The 15495-nt window shown below is 42.8% G+C and overlaps 1 protein-coding gene and 1 long non-coding RNA gene across 2 annotated transcripts in view; one reads left to right on the top strand and one right to left on the bottom strand.

Annotated features, from left to right (window-relative positions):
• LOC102467880 (uncharacterized) overlaps positions 1-1837 on the top strand; it is a 25999-nt gene extending 24162 nt beyond the window's left edge. Inside the window, exons 4-5 of the long non-coding RNA XR_334766.3 lie at positions 963-1151; positions 1762-1837. This is a non-coding gene — a long non-coding RNA (uncharacterized LOC102467880). The remainder of the gene's footprint in view (positions 1-962; positions 1152-1761) is intronic.
• Positions 1838-2513: 676 nt separating this feature from the next.
• Positions 2514-15495, bottom strand: part of IL2RA (interleukin 2 receptor subunit alpha) — a 42329-nt gene continuing 29347 nt past the window's right edge. The window contains exons 3-8 of the mRNA XM_006150059.3: positions 13116-13226; positions 9939-10154; positions 8759-8830; positions 8088-8159; positions 7312-7378; positions 2514-2645 (exon numbers count right to left, since the gene is read on the bottom strand). Coding sequence (XP_006150121.2) covers positions 2621-2645; positions 7312-7378; positions 8088-8159; positions 8759-8830; positions 9939-10154; positions 13116-13226 — 563 coding nt within the window. The 3' untranslated portion in view covers positions 2514-2620. The remainder of the gene's footprint in view (positions 2646-7311; positions 7379-8087; positions 8160-8758; positions 8831-9938; positions 10155-13115; positions 13227-15495) is intronic.

The raw sequence follows: 15495 nt of genomic DNA, 5'->3' as shown, positions 1-15495 counted from the left end.
CCCCAGGGGGGATGGTCACGCCGCAATCCCTTCTCCTCCATTCTCCTCTCGGGATCTTGGGCACGCACGCACACGCGCCCGGCATGAGTTTTAAGCCACCGGGTCCGGGACACGAACCGTGGTCGACTACGTGGGAGTCCAGCGACATAGCCATTACGCTAACTGCTGGTTCCCCTGACTCTACATTTTAAGGAGCTACCAATCTGTTTTCCATAGTGAGTGTACCATTTTACATTCACATCAGCAATATATAAGGTTCCCGCCCCCATTTTTGCTTGAAATTTTCTTAGTGTGTATGAAGTGATAGCTCATTATGGTTAAGATTTGCATTTCTGAAGTAACCAGTGATGTGCATGTGATGGCTGACCATTTTTCAGGACCTTTTTACATCATTAAAAACTACTGAAACCATTTAAAACTATTGAGGATCACAGAGTACTTTTGTTTATGTAGATCTAGCAAACTTAGCTCTCTGTGTAAGTGAGCAATTAGAAATTTAAATAAAGAATTTTTAAAAATATTATTTATTCATCCTTTTATGAACAATAATAAATTCATCATACATTGACAACAGAGTGGTGACATAATCATAAGTCACATAGCTTCTAGAAAATGCCACCATACACTTGTTGGAGGAGAGTGAAAAGAGTACATAATATCTTAGTATTATCATTAAATTTTTTTTTGTCTTATAGAGCTCCCTTTCCCCAAAATGAGTATTGGTAATTCAATTCAATTTTACTCAAGTAACGTTAAAATTTTTTTCCCCAGATCTTAGATTGTTCTGAACTTGAGTTTACCCGACAAACACATACTTGAGGGGTCTGACAAGAGTATGGACAAGAGAATCTGTTTTATACTTAGTTGGTCACAGAAAAGACAGAAAATTGCTCTTCAGTCTGAATCTGGACTCCTGATGAAAACTGCCCATTACTTTTCATAACATTTTCCTGCCTTTTCAGAAATGAAAATTGGATGATAATTTAAACTTTTCATTCATCTCCTTCATCTTGTGTTGTTCGACCAGAATATCTGAGTCAACTGATTTGAGGGGAAAGATCTCACGTGGGAGGCTGAAAAAGAACCTTCACTAATGTCTCAGCACTGGAAGTTGATTTTTGCAGTAGTTGAGAGTGAGTGGGTGTACAAAGGTATGATACAGTGGTTCTCAAGGTGTGGTCCTGGGCCTACATCATCAGCATCACATGGGAACTTGTTAGAACATAAATTCTTTAACTTCATCCCAGACCTACTGATTCAGAAACCCTGGGTGTGGGCCCAGAAATCCGTGTTTTGAAGGCCTCAGGTGATCATGACTTGGACTTCTTGTAATGTTAGAGGGCCACTGATAGGCCCTTTTTCATTATTCATTCAGCAATACAATCTCCCTCCTCCCTTTTTCCTTTTTTTCTTTCCTTCCTTCCACACTGATCTCTTTTCAGCGTTTTTACGACACTTATTGAGAAATACATACATTTGTATATTGTACATCTACCTGTAAACATCAAATCAGTGCAGGCCAAATTCAGAGCATTACTTATAGCAATCCCAAAGAAACTCTTAAAGAGGCCTATTAGTAATATACAGATAAAACATTTTGATAAGTAAATAGAATTAATTACCTGGGATTTAGCTTATCTTTCATTCCCAGCATTCACTTCAGTAAAATCCTTTCAAATGTTATAGTTTTATAATCCAAAGAGTTTGGCTGCCTCATTTGGTGTTCCCAAAGATTATTCTGCCATGGCTTCTGTTCTTCAGAAATTCAAGACTGAAGGCTTGATAGGAGACTCACTTGGAAGATTGAACTAAGGACACCAAGACTTCCAGTTACCAGTCCAGAATTCTTAAAGGATGTTCCCTAGGCAATGTGATAGGAGAATGTGCTCATCAACCAGGGTCTGGGAAAGGATCCACGTGGACAAGGTCCAATGATATAAGGTAAAGAGAGAGACTATTTACATTAGTGCTAGAGCTTTCCAAGATTTCTAAACTGGGAAGCTGGGATCATAAAGCTACTCTTCTTTGTACTAAATACCATGTGAAAAGAGTTCCATACCAAACTTTAATGAACATGTATACATGAAAATAAGAGTCCTGGTTGTTCCACCCTTTTCCTTCAAAGTCCTTGGAATTGCTGCTTAGGAGCAGGTAGAATTCACTCTTTGATAGCACAGAGCTAACTTAGTGATGGGTTGCAGTTGCCTTGTGACTTGTAATGGGACTTCAGAGCATTCCAAAACCCGAGAGATCGCAACATAACACTTTCCTGCCTTTTCAGAAATGAAAATTGGATGATAATTTAAACTTTTCATTCATCTCCTTCATCTTGTAATGTTCAACCAGAATATCTGAGTCAACTGATTTGAGGGGAAAGATCTCACATGGGAGGCTGAAAAAGAACCTTCACTAAAATCTCAGCACCTGAAGTTGATTTTTGCAGTAGTTGAGGGTGAGTGGGTGAACATATGTATGACACAGTGGTTCTCAAGGTGTGGTCCTGGGACCCACATTATCAGCATCACATGGGAACGTGTGGATGAGTGTTTTACATCTTTGTTTTTGCTTGTGCTTCATGACTTCCATTGGTCGTTCTTGGTTTCTTACCACTTTTGGTTCTCTAGATGGAGCTTCTTGTCTTCCTCCTGTAGTGATATAACTTAGTCATAACCATATGCAATATTGCACCAAGGAAAATGTGATTCCCTGCCTTAAATCAATATGAGTATAGCCTTCAACTTTAGTCCCAATTGATCTGCTAACTTTTAATTCTACTCCAATATGTCGTTATCTTTTTTACATGCTAAAATCTGACATTTCCATCCTTCCAGAGGCCAAAACTACCTGCCCAATCTTAGCCTCTGTTCTGTGGTTCTCACAGCACAATAACTCAATTCACTGAGAAAGAGCCCAAGAAACTCTCATTTTCCTGTCAACTCCAGGGCCAGACAATTACAGATGTGCATGCTGAATAGTTTTGAGGGAATGAGCTATAAAACAGACTGTTCTGTGGTTAATTCCCAAGGGGCATATGTCTTGGGATCCTGATTTTAAGTTCTAATCAAGAATATAGTGAGTACAGGGTCGCACTATCACACATTGACATCTGAGGGCATCACTGCCTTATTTTCTTCCTTAACTTTCACTTCCATTCAGCCTAATGACCCCCTTTATGTATTTGTTGATTCCTCCCCACCGTTTAAACTTAGATTCACTGACTTAGTTCAAGTTTTCACTATCTTTGGTATATATATATATATATACCAAATATATATATATATATATATTTCATAATAATGTAATTATACTGACACCATCAACTTCTATGTAGTAGAGTCTCTACATAGTAGCCAGACTATTCAAATAGCCAGTGTTACCATTTGCCTCCAGGTAAAGCTCTCTGTGGTTCTCTATTGCCTTTAGGGTAAAGTCCAAGCTCCTAAGATTGGCCAATCCTTTGTGGCTTGGTTCCAGTCCATCCCTACAGCATGCCTTGTTGTCACCAGTGCTCCCATGGCCCTCACACCCCAATTGTTTAGAGTTACTTGACTTCTCCCACACATATGTTCACGTTGTTTGACACCTTATCTATCTTCCTGCTCCCTCTGCCTAGAAGTTATTTCCTGCCTTTCTTTCCTGGCTTTTGGCATTTCAGGTACCATTAACTCTAAAAGTCCTCTTTGAATCCCCAGGAAGGGTCTTCTTTTTGCTCTCATTACCCCTCAATTTTAAGCTTTGACCAATTATATTTAAAGGCAGTATTTCCATGCTCTTCTCCCCTGCTAGTCTGTAAGCTCCTGGAGTAGGACCATGTTGTATTCATCCTTGGTCCAATACTTGGAACATAGGAGATGTTCTTTTTTTCAAAAGAGATTTTTGCTATAGGGCGCATACGCTTGCCTGAGAGATAGAGAGAATGAAAGCAAGAAATCACCCTCTGTGGGGAATGGCCACGCCACAATCCATTCTCCTCCATTCTCCCCCTGTGATCTTGGGCACATGCACACATGTGCCCAGCATGATTTTCAAGCCACTGGGTTGAGAATGTGAACCATAGTTGGCCATGTGGGAGTCCAGTAATGTAACTGCTATGCTATCTGCTGGCTCCAAGGACTTATTTCTTTATGCACAGTCCAGTACTATGATCTTATAAGACTCACAGTGAGTAAAAGTTTTCCTTTTCTATCTCTTCCTAATGAGCTATTGTTATGTATAATTTTACCTGTCTCTAACTGGACCAAAGATACCATAGATCTTTTCAACTCCTATCTCCCACAATCCTCTACATGGAAATTACGAATACCTCTTCCATTGGCTATGTTAGGATTATCTTTGTTTTTAAAAAAATCCATCATCGGGAACCAGCAGTTGGCATAATGGCTATGTTACTGGACTCCCATGTAGTTGACCGCGGTACGAGTCCCAGACCTGGTGGTTTAAACTCACGCTGGGCGCATGTGCACGTGTGCCCAAGATTCCAGGAGGAGAATGGAGGAGAAGGGATTGTGGCATGGCTGTTCCCCCTTGGGGGTGATTTCTCACTTTCTGTCTCTCTGTCGCTCTCTTCCTGGCAAAAACCTCTCAAAAAAAATCTATCATCATTAATTTATGAGAACTTTTGTTGTCTAGCTTTTAATCAATTTGTTTTTTCTTTAGATTTTTATTTCATAGTAAGGCATGTGAAGAACATCACAGACAATTCAGTACATTCTTCTAGAATAACCAGTAAAATGGGTTTTGAATATTCACAACATAATATAATGTTAAATGTTAAAGGTGGTGAATATGTTTACATCCTCAATTTGTTTATTATACACTGTATACATGCTTATAAATGCCATCTGTACCCTACAAAGATGAGTAAGGTGTAAGAATTATATGTAAATCATAAGGTTACAATAAAAAAACAACAGTGTAAACCTGCTATAGCATATCGCTTGCTCCTAGTAAGTGCTCAAATAAAAAATAAAAAGAAAGACGGGCCCAGCAGGTGATGTGGTAGTTAAGACACTGGACACTCTCACATGGCCAACTAGTTTGGGTCCTGGACCTGGTGACTTCCTTTCTCACTTTCCCTCTCTTGCTCTGTGTCTCTTTCTGGTCAAATTAAAATAAATGAACAAATAAATAATTCTAAAAAAAAAGACAAGAAAGAAAGATCCCCCAACACCCCCCCCCCCCAAAAAAAAAATTCCTTTGGCCAGAATATAGTGATCTTCAGTAATTCAAATGTAGGATTTCTGGTGCCACAAGAGGGCACCATCAGATGAAATTAGGTTCTAGAAAGAAGCATTTTGAACAAACTCACTAGCAGGGTCATTTCAAGATTTATGTTTGAGTCTTCCTGAAGACTAATTTTGAGAGACCTTGTGGGAACTCATACTGATTTCAGACAGTTCTTTATTTCACAACATAAACACCAAACCACTACCACTCCCAAATAGCCTTGTCCCCTGTGTCTGAAGTGTTTGGTCTCCAAGTTATGAAGCAAAATGTCTTAATGGGTATTAGGCCTTGTCTGGTATTTAGCTCAAAGAATGAGAAGATGCTATTGACAACCTACAGTAAGTCAGGTTCTGTCCCTACTTCATCTCATGTGATGCTAAAATGACATGAGAAGTCAACTAACACCTTAGAGAAATTGAGAGACTGCCAGGAATATGAATGATGCCTAATATAATAACTCTGAGGACGAACTTATCATTTGCATTGCAATAATTTGTACTTTTATTTTTAAATTGCTTGCATGCCTGAGAGGGGCAGAGATGGAGAGGGGAAGATAGAAAGCTCTCTCAATGGGGGCATAATTATGCCACAATCCTTTTTCCTCCATTTCTCCATCTTGTCAGGATTTGGGACACACATGTACATGTGCCAAGTGTGTTTTTTAAGCCATGGGAGTTGCAACTCGAACCATGGTTATCCATGTGGGATCTGACTTTACATACAGGATTTAACTGTAGCACTGTAGGCCAGCCAATATACCTTTTAATCCACATGAAGAAAATTAGGAGCATACTTGTGGGCCTGATAACCAAACTAAAGAGGGAAGAAGTTTGATTTATGTTCTCTCTGGCTGGGCAAACTACAAGATCTAAGAGCTTTGGTTTGAGGGAATGGATTTGTCTTTTCAGGGTCATACTGAGGAGTTTATACCAGAGCTAGCCAGTGTTGGGGATGGCAGGGGAAGTTAGGAGCAAGATATCTTGGGTTTCTGTGTGTTTTTCTCCAAAGGGAGAGAGAAATTAACTTCTCAACAAGACATTTTTTGTGAAAATTTTTTTTCCCATGAGTCTTAATATTGTTGGCCTAGTAGTTTGGTCCCTGGAACAGCAGTATCAGTAACACCTGGGAATGTATTAGACATGCACATTCTCTGATCTTAGTCAAGACTACTGACTCAGAAACTCTGGAAGTGGGCCCAGCAACCTGTGTTAACAAGCTCCTGGGGAGATTCTGATGCATGTTCATGTTTGAGATGGTGCAGGGCTGTCAAACCTGAATGATATTAGATGTTATCTGGGGGACTTCTAAAAATTTCTGAAAGGGTCAGCAGTTGGCATGGTTGTTAAGACACTGGACTCCCACATAGCTGACCTTGGTTTGAGTCCTGGCGCTGACAGTTTGAAAATTATACTGAGTGCCTGTTTGTGTGTGCCCAAAATCCCAAGAGTAGAATGGAGGGGAAGGGATTGCGACATGGCCAACCCCCAGAGGTGGGGGGCGATTTCTTGCTTTCCCTCTCACTATCTTTGTCTGTTTCTCTGAATGCACACACCCTATAGCCAAAACCAAACCAAACCAAAACAAAACAAAACTCTCACGGTCATTTTCATATGCATCCAGGATGAGAACTTAGTACAAGAAAGGCCACTAAAGAACTCCATTCCTGGTCTTCAGAGGACACGGTGGGGAGCACAGTGTAGGAAAAGATCAAGGTAAGCACTGCCCTGGTTTCCTTCTTGGAAGGTACGGCTAGAAAGATGTTGGACTCTAGATTCAGGTAGTAGCGTGGCTGTCTGCTATGCAGTCTTATTTAAGCTGTTTTAGGCTATACCCATTCTAAAGGATTCTGAGCATATAAATAACCATAATAAGCCTGGAGCCTGGCATATGGCAGGCACTCAGCACATCCTCATTTCCTTTGCTCTCCCTGTTCCTTGCTGCTCTAATTCTTTTTGATCCCTCTGTGGGGAGGCCTGGATTGGCATTTCCCTGCATCCCCCAAACTGTTAGCAGTTCGAGAGAGAAGGTGTAGAATTGGTGCAGGGACTGGGACCTGCTCGGGTTCCTTGATGATGTTGGACTCACCATCTTTGCTGCCAGGTGAGCCCACTGAGAAGGAGGACGCAGATCAGCAGGAGGACGCAGCCAGCCACTGTCAACAGAAAGGGCCACTGTCAGCCTAGAGGCATTCGGCTAAAGGACGTGGGGTTAGGGGTGAGGGCAGGAGCTGGGTCCTTGGCGCAGGCTGGACTAAGCCACAGGGAGCAAGGTGGTCCCCTTTTCAGAACACAGGTTCCTCCCCCATTGGAGCCAGGATGAGTGGGATCACCTCTGAACAGGAGAAAGGCATGAGGGCTCTCTAGGGGTAAACTGATGGGCAAATACTCCAGAGAAGTGGCCGTGTCTGATAAAGACATGTTGGTACATAACAATCGATGATGAACACTAACACCTCCTGAAAGGGGCTGTCGTAAAGCCCACTCCTCCTACCACAGGACACGTCTGCACTTTCTGAGGCCAGTTCCCCCCCACCACCACCAAGCATCAGAATAAAATGCCTTCTGCCACTCAACTGAGACCTGCAAACCTGCTCTCTGCAAATGTGAACCCTTACATGAAAGGGACACTGGAGCAATGTCGCCCCTTGCAGGCCCTGGGAGATTGACCCAGCTGTGGCTGTCTAAGACTTCACTCACAAGACTGTAACTGACTGATGGAGTTTTGAGTTATGTTTGTATCTGGAATGATCTTTCAGTCTTGTAACCAGTATGTATTGTAAGGAGGGGGTAATTTAAACCAACCAACCTGTGCACACTTCAGTCAGCTATACATTTTGTCCACAGAGAAAGTGACCCACTCACCTGCTACCTGATACTCTGTTGTAAACACGAATGGCTCCATGGTTGTAACAACTTCTGTAGATTTTGGAAGATCTGTGAAAAAGAGCAAGAGGGTCACTCAATTTATGTGCTAATCATAGGAGCCAGTGCACCAGGCTGGAGAATGTGACTTCTCCATGGGTTGGAAACTCAGGCTGGAGAGAGGAGTGGGAGGGACTGGGGAGGGGCTGTGGTTGCTAGCTCTCCTGAGAGCTCCTCTCTGTCCTATGTTCCCTTACCCTGCCTTGCACTGGGGTGTGCAGGTCATTGAACCTGGGTCCCTGCTTGACAGGGAGGGGAGGTGTGGGGGTTGGCTTCTCTTCTCTGCCCCTCTTCAGGAGAGGTTTGCTTCAGGTAGACTGCCCTTCCCTGACTATGATTTTTTCTTTCTTCTTCTTTTCCTTTTAAAGTTTCTTTCTTTATTTATTTAATGAGCAATCCAACAGCGTTGGCAGTTCACACTGTGATCCACCCCCAGCCTCAGCCAGCCCGGGATCATGAGCACACCAGGACCCCGTGTGTTCAGAGAGGTCTCTGGAAACAAATCAGAACCTTCCCATGTGGGTTCAGTCTCACAGAGCACTGTGTTACAGTCAGGCTCCTGATTAGAATTTAATGGCCAAACACTTGTCTTCATAGAAATGCTTTCATACCTGTTGTTGTGAAGGGGCAGGAAGTCTCACTCTCTGCAGGAGCATCCAGGTTTTCTTGAGACTCTTCTACATCTGGATGAAAGAGTAAGTCATGCTATGGGGTCAAAGATGGGGACACAGGGTCTTCTACTCCCACCTGTGCCCTACAGCTAGCCCCAGATACACCTACTGAGGCATGAGTCCTGGTGGGGCATATCTGGTTGGGGCTTGGGGGTGCCACATCACACATTTCCACATCAGAGTCACTGGAAAGTGGTTAAGTGGCCTTGGCAGAGCAGGTGATAAGGAATTTTGACCCTGGTTCTGGTTGTCCATCAAACTCTGATCAATTCTTTCTCCCCAAGCATCCCACACAACCTAGACTTCCATCCACAATTTGGAAATGGGTCATAAAAATACAGATACTGTTGAGCCATTGAATGAAGTAGCAATGCACAAAGCGTTGGCTATTTCTCTGTGCTGAGTCTCCATTCCTCCTAGTGGGGTCAGTGGCCAGGGCCCTGTCCTGTCTTTGTAGCCTCTTACAAAGGAAGCTCCCTGGAGGCACATGGAGGGAAATAGCCTCCTCAGCAGACCCAGGACAAAGGCACAGGGTAGGAGAAATGCTGGTAAGAAAGGAACCAGGGACACTGATGGCTGCATGGAAGGAACGTTTCCTTGTAGAAAGACTAAAAGGTAGGTTCTATGTGTACGTGAGTGTGTGCATGTGTCTGAACATATCCCTTCCCTGTACATTCATGTTTTTATCAAAGCACGGGCAGGGAATCACACAAGGGGAAGGAGCGTGCTAACACTGCCGCAGTGTACAAATAGCAGATTTACATTATGCACTACTACAAGGAAAGACGCAGAGGTGGGAGGCTGGACTTTTCCTTTTGAACTAGGAGTCTCAGTAGCTTAGAGGGAGAAGTGAAATCTCAGGATCACTCAAAAAAAGGACAACTTTGTCACTTAGAAGCAGCGTCTGGGGTGCTTAGGAACACCCAAAGATATCTCTTCCTTCTTTATGTATCTGTACTCGGTACAGGAGGACCATAAGTGAAGAGCATCTTAGGGGTTGCCTGGTCTATTTTATTAGAATGAAACAAATGGAGATCCAGATAGAGAAAGTGAGGTCAGGAATCCCACTCTGGCACTGATGGAGAAGAGGAATATAGTGGGCCCCCAAAGGGAGCCTTACCTGGAAATGGACTGTGCTCAGATGCATTTATGCATTTGAGCCGGGGCTGGGTCCACCTTGTCTTCCCACAAGTCATTTCACAGACGCTCTTGGCAAGAACTCTCCGTAGGGGCCTGTATCCCTGTATGCACTGGTAGTGAACTGTCTGCCCCACCACGAAGTGATAAATTCTCTTTGCACCTTCATGTTCCCATGGTGGATGGTCCTTGCAGTGACCTTGAAGAGGAGAAGAAAATTCCAATGTGAGTCAGAAAAGGCATCATGAGTGGACCCGTGCTGCCTCTTGCTACAGACTGGACCTTGGCTCTTATTTTTTTGCTTGTTCCTTCATTCTTTCGTTCAGTCAATACGAGAGGTCTTTAAAATATTCATACAAAACAAAACACATACTGGGAAAAAAATACGTATGATAACAGAATTTTTTGGACCAAAATAATCTTGCACTTTAATTTCATTTTTCCATGAACTTTATGAAGTCCCTTCATGTGTATTGAGAACCTCTATGTGTCAGGAACTTTGTGGGACACTGTAAGAAGACCCAAAGACCCAGTCACTTCTGTAAGAGGCAGCGGTCAACTGGGTAAGGAAGACACATGAAGGCAAAACGGTACATGCAGCAATTGGGGAGCGGAGTCCTGCCGTGGGAACACGGAAAATGAGTAATTCATTCTGACCACTGCTGCCCCAGAAGAGGAAGCACCTGAGACAGTTCTTGAAAGTCAGTGAGGGTTTTGGTAAGTAGACAGGAGGGGGAAGGGCAGCATCATCTGAGAGCTAAGGGCAGGTTCAAGCCATTTCGGGCCAATGAAGCACAGAGACCACCATGGATTTCCACAGGGTAAGTGAGGCAATACATTCTCCCATGGCAGTTGGTGGAGGGAAGAGCTGAGAGAACCTCAGACAAATGGAGCCTGACCTCTGATCAAGCATACCTGAAGCTTGACCCACATGAGCCCTGTCAAGGCCTCTTAAATTTCCCCATGCCCAATTATTCTCCCCAAACCCAACTGCAACCTGGGTCTGACTGACTCTGACCTTGGAGATCATGTCTTGTTCAGTATAATCTTAGAATTCCCTTCCCACAACCCCAACTTTCGACATATGTATCTGTATGTTTCTCTAATCCCAGACAGTGAAGCTGCACATAGAAGGAGGCTTCGGAAAAACAAATGGAAAATTTATGAAAAATATTAATTTTTTTTTAAAAAATATTATGAAAAAAGTTATACATAGATTTCAAAATTTTTTGTATCAACCTAAACTTGCACTTCAATTCCATTTTCTATGAACTCTTTGAAGTCCCCTTACATGCTCTGACCTTCACAACCCCAAGTGTCCAATAGAACCTCTACAAATACCCTGCATATGCCTCTGCCCCAACAGAAAGCTGAGTTGCCCTGCTCTGTTGTCATATAGCACCTTGCAAATCAGACTGAACTTTAATTGTAGCCTCAGAATAAAATGTTCCTCAATGGCTCATAACTGTCTGGACCTGTCGGAATGGGGTTTGCATCTTTCAAATGAAAACATGGAGTAAGACTACTTGTGAAACAACCCTTGGTCAGAACCAGCTAGTTATCTGTTAAGGACAACAAACATCAGTCTCTTTGAAATCTTTCAATAATTGTGGAGAGTAATATAGGGAAAGTAGAACAAAATAAACAATTAAATGTGTTGGGAAATACCATTTCAGGACAAAGTTGGAGGAGAGAAGGGGTAAAAACATCATATTGTACTGATAGTTCTGGATTGACCTTTTGTTAAATAATGGAAGCTGCAAATAAATTCAAATTCATTTAAAATAAGTAATCAGTAAGATCCCCTATCTAATCCAGGAAACCTTAGGTCTTAGTTCATTTTGATTATGCCAATTAGCCTTATATTTTTAACTTCTTTGTGTCTCAATTTCTTCAGCAAATTGAAGTAATACTCCCTGATTCATTGGTTTGTGAGGCTCCCTTGAGAATATATTGATATGATAAAGTTGTTTGCGAGGTTATAAAATTAGCAAAGGACTGTGTAGTCTCATAAGGTCAACTGATCATCAGAAAAGCTCGTGGGCTTTATTTCTTCTTGACATTATGACTTAAGTACTGTTCAGGCAGGAAAGCTATGTGCAGGTAAAGGGTAGTCCCCATGCTCACTTACTCACAGCCCGTTAGCTAGAGAGTGTTTGCTAGAAGCTCTTAAGAATTACCAGTACCGGCCAGCTAGGTGGTAATGGTGGTTGGGCAGATGGATCCCACATGGCTGACAGCGTGGTTCCAGTTCTAACCCAGTGACTTGAAAAACATGTCACATGTGTGTGCATGTGTGCCCAGAATCTCAAGAGAGGAATGGAGGAGAAGGAATTGCTCGATTAGTCCCCCGGAGGGTACTTTCTTACTCTCTCTCTTTCTGTCTAGCAAACATATATGCCCTATAGAAAATAAAAGAAAAACATAAAAAGAAGTACCAATATGGCATGGCATGCTTTATGATGCAGTCCTGTAAAAATACCTTGATATTGGACCACCTGGTGGCGTGGTGATTACAGTGGCTGGATCCCTCATGGCTGTCAATGCTGCTCACGTATCAGACTCAGTGACTTGGAAAGCACACTGGGCACATGTGTGTGCGTGCCCCCCCCCAAAAAAAAAATCAAAGCAGGAAAGGATATTGTGGCATGGCCATCCCCCTTGGGGTGATTTCTCACCTGCTCTCTCTCTCTCTGTCTCTCTTTGGTGAACACATGTAAAAAAACAAAAACAAAAACAAAATCTTGGAGTAAATTCTTTGCTGGCAGTTCATTGTCTCATACTTAGAGCACTTGTACACCGAGCATTTCCTTGAGGGCAGGGATGGTTGTCCTACTCGTGTTTGTATCTTCTATTGACAGTGACTGGTATATTCTGAATTGACTTGGACTGAATTAAGCTGAATTCTATTCAGCCACTCCCAAACCAAGGAGGAAGCCGGGAAGCCAGGTTGACCATGAGAATGATTTGAGATGCTGAGCTCACAGCCTGCATACACGAGGCAATAGTTCTTACCCACAGGATGTACTGAAAAGATGGGAATGAAAGGCTTGTGGGTAGTAGGGGAGACTTTCCTTCCTAGGGAAGCTCATTCGCCTGCAGGTAAAGGGCTGGCTCCCAGGAGACAGATGGAGCAGCCTTGTTCAGAGTCATCTCTTACCTAGAAGATTTACTTGGTCCATGGGCTGCTTGTGACTTTGCATTTCTGTAGTTTTTCTTCTTTTCTGTTCTTTAGGTTGAGGTGTAACTTGTATTTTTGAGTTTTCTGGGGCTAGAGAATAGGTAGAATGAAGCAAGTAACTGCAAATGCTTAAACTAGAAAATATCATTCAGGTGAGCCCTATGGCCTAGTGGTTAAGGGAGCCAGACCCCACATGGGTGACTATATAGTTCTAATCCCAGCCCCAGCAGCTTGAAAAACACTCCAGGCATACCCGTAATCCTAGCAGAAAGGAGAAGAAGGAATTGTGGCATGACCATGCCCCATTGGAGACTGTTTTTTCCTTTCCCCTCTCTCTGTTGAACACACACATCCACTGGCAGATTAAAAAAGAAAAAAAGGGGGCTAGCTGGTATAATGGTTGGGGCAGCTGGATCCCATATGGCTGACTAGGCAGTTCAAATTCCAGACTCAGTCGCTTGAGAAATACACCAGGCACATATATATACTTGCATGCCCAAAATCCCAAAAGGAGGAGAAAGAGAGGAAAAGGGATAGTAAGTGTGACTACCCCCCACGAGGAGTGCTTTCTCACTTTCCTTCTCTCTCCCTGTCTCTCACTTTCCATCTCTTTCTGACTCTCTCTGGCAAGTGTATATACTCTTTGACAAAATTTCAAAAGGAGAAGAAGGAGAGGAGGAGGAGGAGGAAGAAGAAGAAGAAGAGGAAGAAGAAGGAGAAGAAGGAGAAGAGGAGGAGGAGGAAGAAGAAGGAGAAGAAGGAGAAGGAGAGGAGGAGGAGGAAGAAGAAGAAGAGGAAGAAGAAGGAGAAGAAGGAGAAGAAGAGGAGGAGGAAGAAGAAGACCTACATTCATGCATTCATTCAGTCAAGATTAACATTTCTCTAGTGCCTGCAATGTGCCAGTCAGTATCTGGGTGCTGAGATTACAAAGATGAGCCAGGCACAAGTCCTCCACTGGGTATGGCCTGCTCATGACCAGCCCACCACTGGCCTCTCAGTATTCATGTACATGGCAAGGCCTATAACATGTGTCTGGAAGAAATGAAAGATTTTCTGGTGGAAAATCTCTTTCGCGTAGTGTGTCTCACCGAAAGCAACTCCTTCCTTGCCATCGGTTCTGTCAATGTTGCATGTGGGTGTGTGTGATGGCAATTAGGAGGGGTTGACCTCACAATCCACGGATCTTTGACTCTGTCAAAGTAGTTCAGATTCTCAAAGTTATAGCAATGCATTTTTTTTTTCTTTTTAGAGAGATTTTTGCTATAGGGCACATGTGCTCATAGGAGAAACAGAGAGGGACAGAGAGAGAGAAAGTGAGAAATCACTCCCCGCCAGGGAGGATGCCCATGCCACAGTCCCTTCTCCTCCATTCTCCTCTTGGAATTTCGGGCACATATGCACTTGCACCGGTGTAAGTTTCAAGTCACTGGATCCAGGACTCAAATCATTGTCGTCAGTCATGTGGGAGACAAGCGCCTTACCCACTACGCCACCTGCTGGCCCCGACAGACACAATCTTAAAGCAATGGCAAGAAAACATCTTCTGTGATACCCCCCTGTATTGTAAAGAGTTTGGCAAAGAAGTTGACTCTGAGCACATCAATGAGGTGGGGACCAGCATACAGAACAGGACAAAGGAGGGAAACTGCTGGAGAGTTAATTCAGCCCAGTGGGGGGGGGGTAAAGATTCCTCAGGATTATTATTTTGTATATTCTTTATTCCTTTTTTTTTGTTAAAAAAAATCTTTTGAGAAAAGGCACACACATAAATTTTACTATAGTGATTATTTTGTATATTCTTTATTCCTTTTTTTTGTTAAAAAAAACTTTTGATAAAAGACACACACATAAATTTTACTATAGTAACCATAGTGTACAGTTCAGTGACATAAATACATTCATGCTGTTGTGAACGAAATTTAAAAAATTTTTGCCAGTGGGTGCATGCTCTTTCCAGACAGAGAGAAAGAGAGAGGGAGAGGGTGTGGTTATGCCACAATCCCTTCTCTTTCATCTTTTCATCCTGTTGGAGTTTGGGGAAATGTTCATGCACTCAGCATGTTTTTCAAGTCTCCAGGACTGGGATTCAAACTGTAGTCAGGTACATGGGCTCTGACTCCCTTAACCACTAGGTCACTAAACAATTTTTAATTGTTTAGTTCTTCACCCAAAATAGTTCTTTGAGGGCTAGAACAGTTCTTGGAACTAGGATACTCATTAGGATCTAGGACATTCATTTGATTAATGAATGAATATTCTAGAACCCAGTGCAATGTGTTGTCCTGTAGATTGGACTTGTTAATTTCTAAGTGGCTGAGCAAACGCAAGTTGCACTTGGTCTCAGTCTTCACTGCAATTC

Source organism: Tupaia chinensis, unplaced genomic scaffold (assembly GCF_000334495.1).
Source record: "Tupaia chinensis unplaced genomic scaffold, TupChi_1.0 Scaffold000275_1, whole genome shotgun sequence".
Taxonomy (NCBI): domain Eukaryota; kingdom Metazoa; phylum Chordata; class Mammalia; order Scandentia; family Tupaiidae; genus Tupaia; species Tupaia belangeri.
The sequence above is the reverse complement of the archived record's forward strand: the minus strand, read 5'-3'. Positions and strand labels throughout refer to the sequence as shown.